Source organism: Condylura cristata, unplaced genomic scaffold (assembly GCF_000260355.1).
Source record: "Condylura cristata isolate star-nosed mole 26May11 unplaced genomic scaffold, ConCri1.0 scaffold00002, whole genome shotgun sequence".
Classification (NCBI taxonomy): Eukaryota; Metazoa; Chordata; class Mammalia; order Eulipotyphla; family Talpidae; genus Condylura; species Condylura cristata.
In genome coordinates, this window is record NW_004567103.1 from 81,155,545 (window position 1) to 81,160,001 (window position 4,457).

At 56.7% G+C, this 4,457-nt stretch overlaps 1 protein-coding gene across 1 annotated transcript in view; it reads left to right on the plus strand.

Moving 5' to 3' along the window:
* The window catches only part of INHBB (inhibin, beta B), a 10,660-nt gene extending 7,046 nt beyond the window's left edge, over positions 1–3,614 (plus strand). Inside the window, exons 2-3 of the mRNA XM_004674896.2 lie at positions 6–297; positions 2,819–3,614. Coding sequence (XP_004674953.1) covers positions 6–297; positions 2,819–3,594 — 1,068 coding nt within the window. The 3' untranslated portion in view covers positions 3,595–3,614. The remainder of the gene's footprint in view (positions 1–5; positions 298–2,818) is intronic.
* The last annotated feature ends 843 nt before the right edge of the window (positions 3,615–4,457 follow it).

The window sequence follows — 4,457 nt, forward strand, 5'->3', positions numbered from 1 at the left end:
CGCAGGACACCTGCACGTCGTGCGGCGGCTTCCGGCGGCCCGAGGAACTGGGCCGACTGGACGGCGACTTCCTGGAGGCGGTGAAGCGGCACATCTTGAGCCGCCTGCAGATGCGGGGCCGGCCCAACATCACGCACGCCGTGCCCAAGGCCGCCATGGTCACGGCCCTGCGCAAGCTGCACGCGGGCAAGGTGCGCGAGGACGGCCGCGTGGAGATCCCGCACCTCGACGGCCACGCCAGCCCGGGTGCCGACGGCCAGGAGCGCGTCTCCGAGATCATTAGCTTCGCAGAGACAGGTGGGTCCGTCCTTTTGGTTCCCAGGCTTGGCCCTGCCTCCCTCGCTCACCCCCTTCTTCTGGCCGGCTCCGGGAAGCTGCCGCAGTCTGCGTACCCTAGGGGCAACCGGATTCCCGACCTGGCCCACTTGCTCCGGGCTCAGTGCGGTGTTTCCCGGTTGCCGCCCTCTTCCCGGTGGCGACAGACCCTTCCCTATTTTCCCTACCCCTGCAGCGAAGCGTCTTCCTTTTCAGCCCCTGCTCTGGGAAATCGGGCCCCAGAGCCTCTGGGCGCGCGTCCCCCTCCCTGCAGATGCTGCGGCCCGGGCTCCGCGGGCACTTGCTCGGTGATTGCTTAATGTTTTTGTTTCCCACGATCGGAGTGTGGGCTTAGCAGTGTGGATGGAGATGTGTGTGCTTGTTGATATCCGTGGGCCGGAGGAGCGTGTGTGTGTGTGTGTGTGTGTGTGTGTGTGTGTGTGTGTGTGCGCGTGAGAGCCTCCCGGGCCGCTTCCATCGCCCAGCGGCGTGGGCTTGCCAGGATTGCTGAAGCCTCACTGGGGAGAGCTAGGCAACCTCTCTTCCGATTGTGTGGGCACCGGAATCGGGCGGAAGGCAGGCTTCTCAACAGGTCCCATCATTTACGCAGAGAAAGCCGCGGCTCGGGGGCAGCCCGGTGCCTCTCGGTTAGCCTGGCAGCGGCAGCAGCCCCCTCGCCTGAGAGCCGCAGAGTTTGTAGTTAACAAAGGGTAGGAGTTCTTTCTGGAATTTTCCCTGGGCCCTGGATTGCAAATCCCTGCCACTGTCTAAATATATAAAAATCAAGAGAGAAAGAAGAATCTTCCCGAACTTTAAAAGAAGGAGAAAAATGTGCCCAGGCTGAAATGCTGCGAGTGCTTTCGACTCTGCTGTCCTTTTCAGGACTTGAATGAGCCAGACTGGCTTTTGTGCCTGGAGCTCAGCCCCATTAGTACTGAGGGGACTGCAGAGAAGGTCGCAGAGGGGGAAGTCCTGGTACCAGCAGGGTGGGGTATGGGCAGGGAGCCTGGGGTGGGGGTTGGGGGGGCACAGTTGTGTCCCCAGGCTGCAAATTCCCCCCACCTTCCTAGGCAGCAGACTGACTGTGCTGGTGCAGCCCTGGGATGAAAAGGGATGAAAAGTTTTGCATGGCCGGGTGTGGAGAAAAGCAGAGACAATCAGGGGCTGGTTTGTGCTTAGAAAGAAATGCATTGCCGTTTTAGCTGTCCCACCGAGTCAGGGAAAGCTCCACGTGCAATTAGAGAGCTTGGATTAAAAGGTGCTTTGGGGCCCAGAGTAGAAATGTGATTCTGGAAGGTCGAGGAGGCCTTTTGGTCCCGGTGGCACAAAATGACAGCAGGGGCTGTTATATTTCTGGTCCGTTTCACGGAGCCAGCTCTTTGACTTATAAATAACAGATTCAGGTCACAGGCAGCTCGTCCAAGACCAGCTTTTAAGGCTGCACTTTCCCCCATTTCAAAGTCAGATGTCAGTGTTATTAGAAAAGCCAGGCCTGAGGAGGGGGCTGGAGGGGAGCAGTGGTAGGAGGTTTGATGAAACCAGCCATGGTCACACAGTTGCCTTATTTGTTCTTCCTGGGGATGTGGGGGAAAAAAAAAAAAAAAAAAGGAAGAAAGAAAGGAAAAGTAGAGATTGGCAGAGTGAAGGGTCACTAAATGCAGGATGAGAGGGGATTGTCTCTGGTTGGCACAGCCTCTCCTGGTTGAGCTGAATTATTGAGAAAACTAACAAGGCAGTCCCCCTTTTCCCTGGAGATTTTGCATGTCCCACTAACGGGAGGCAGGTCTCCTCAAAGGAGTAGACCTCAAGATTCAACATTGACTGTCCCGTCCCCTGTAACTACCCAGAAAGGAGGGCTGCACTTTGCAGTCCCGGGAGCACACACGTTCCTGTGTCAGAAATCTGAGCAGGGCTTGCTTGTTTGCCGTGGAGGTTCTACTGGGGTTGGATCAGATCATGCTTAGGTAAACACTGGAAAGAGGCAGTAGGTGGCTCAGCTTGATTTTGCAATGCCCTAAGTTAACAAGAAGAAGAAGAAGAAGAAAAAAAAAACCACTAAAATACAAAACAACAAAAAAAATCTCAAAACTCTACTGGAACAACCCACCCACAGATCTTTGGTGCGATCCTGGTTTTGTTTTTCAGATTTTGCAGATACCTATAACAACTTGTTAGGATCTTGGCCTTCTGACAAGTTCCTCTGTTGAACTTTGAGGCCTGACAGCCTGTCTTGGGGGAGCCCCGGCCTGGGAGAGGTGAGGCAGGGTTTTATAGGCCTGGACCCTCCAGCTCCAACCTGATCTGGGTTTCTCAATGGGAAACCATTTTCTTTGCTATTCCCAGGTTACAGTCATGGACCCGGCCGCAGGCACGGTGTTTCTGGTCAATAACGTTTTCCAGCTGCGTGGCACGCTCACATTCCAGCATCATGCAGCAGACACTTTCCCCCATCGCCTCGTGTTCTCCTTGAATTAACTTGGCCTGTTCTCCCACTTCTCCACAGATGGCCTCGCCTCCTCCCGGGTCCGCCTGTACTTCTTCATCTCCAACGAAGGCAACCAGAACCTGTTCGTGGTACAGGCCAGCCTGTGGCTTTACCTGAAACTACTGCCCTATGTCCTGGAGAAGGGCAGTCGGCGGAAGGTGCGGGTCAAGGTGTACTTCCAGGAGCAGGGCCACGGAGACCGGTGGAATGTGGTGGAGAAGAGGGTGGACCTCAAGCGCAGCGGCTGGCATACCTTCCCGCTCACTGAGGCCCTCCAGGCCTTGTTTGAGCGGGGCGAGCGGCGTCTCAACCTGGACGTGCAGTGCGATGGCTGCCAGGAGCTGGCCGTGGTGCCTGTGTTTGTGGACCCTGGGGAGGAGTCGCACCGGCCCTTTGTGGTCGTGCAGGCACGGCTGGGCGACAGCAGACACCGCATTCGAAAGCGGGGCCTGGAATGTGATGGCCGGACCAACCTCTGTTGCAGGCAACAGTTCTTCATCGACTTCCGCCTCATCGGTTGGAATGATTGGATCATCGCGCCCACTGGCTACTATGGGAACTACTGTGAAGGCAGCTGCCCGGCCTACCTGGCGGGAGTCCCTGGCTCTGCCTCCTCCTTCCACACGGCCGTGGTGAATCAGTACCGCATGCGGGGCCTGAACCCTGGCACGGTGAACTCCTGCTGCATCCCCACCAAGCTGAGCACCATGTCCATGCTCTACTTTGATGACGAGTACAACATCGTCAAGCGAGACGTGCCCAACATGATCGTGGAGGAGTGCGGCTGCGCCTGACGGTGGCGGTGGCTGGGCTGCAGCGGCCAGGCTGCCGCAGCGGGTGCGAGGACCATCCCAGAAGGGCTCCTTTCAGCCCGGACGGGAGCAGGGTGCATTGTGGGTTAAGCGCGGTTGCTCCTCTGGGGTGCCCGGAAGGTGCCAGGGTGAGGATTGGAACATTTTCCTACTACTACATCGAGCAGTCAAAACCAGAGTGGGAACCCTCAAATGACATGAAATACTTTAAAATGCACACGGAGACACGCACAGCCAGACGCATCCTGCCACCCACACAGCAGCCTCCAGGATACCAGCAAATGGATGCGGTGACAAATGGCAGCTTAGCTACCAATGCCTGTCAGTGGGAGAGAATGGGGTGAGCAGCTACCATTCCCACCAGCTGGCCTGGCCACTCTGAATTGCGCCTTCCGAGCACACATAAAAGCACAAAGACAGAGATACAGAGAGAGCGAGCATGGGAGCCACTGGGAGGAAAAGCAGATGCGGGGGTGGGGAGGCTGCAGGCAGGTGGGAGGGCTGCCTGTCCCCTTTCCTTCGTGCAAGGGCAGCCTTGCCTCAGCATCTCCTGTTCCAGCGCGCGCCAGGATGCCTGCCCGAGATTCTTCCTGCCTCAGGACCAGGGGGTGCCAGTCCTTTCCTGCTCTTGTACAGGGAAAGAGATCCAGAAAGGACACAACCTGCCCGAGACTGTGGAGCAGTGGCGACGACCTTGTGACTGATGCTTGGGTCTCTGGGTGACTTAAATGTGTGTGTGTGTGTGTTTGGGGGGCTGGGAAAGGGGGAGAGTAAAAACGGTCGGTTTTAATTTGATGCTTTAACTGATCAGTAGCAGTTGACCGGTCATTCATTCCATCTGTATA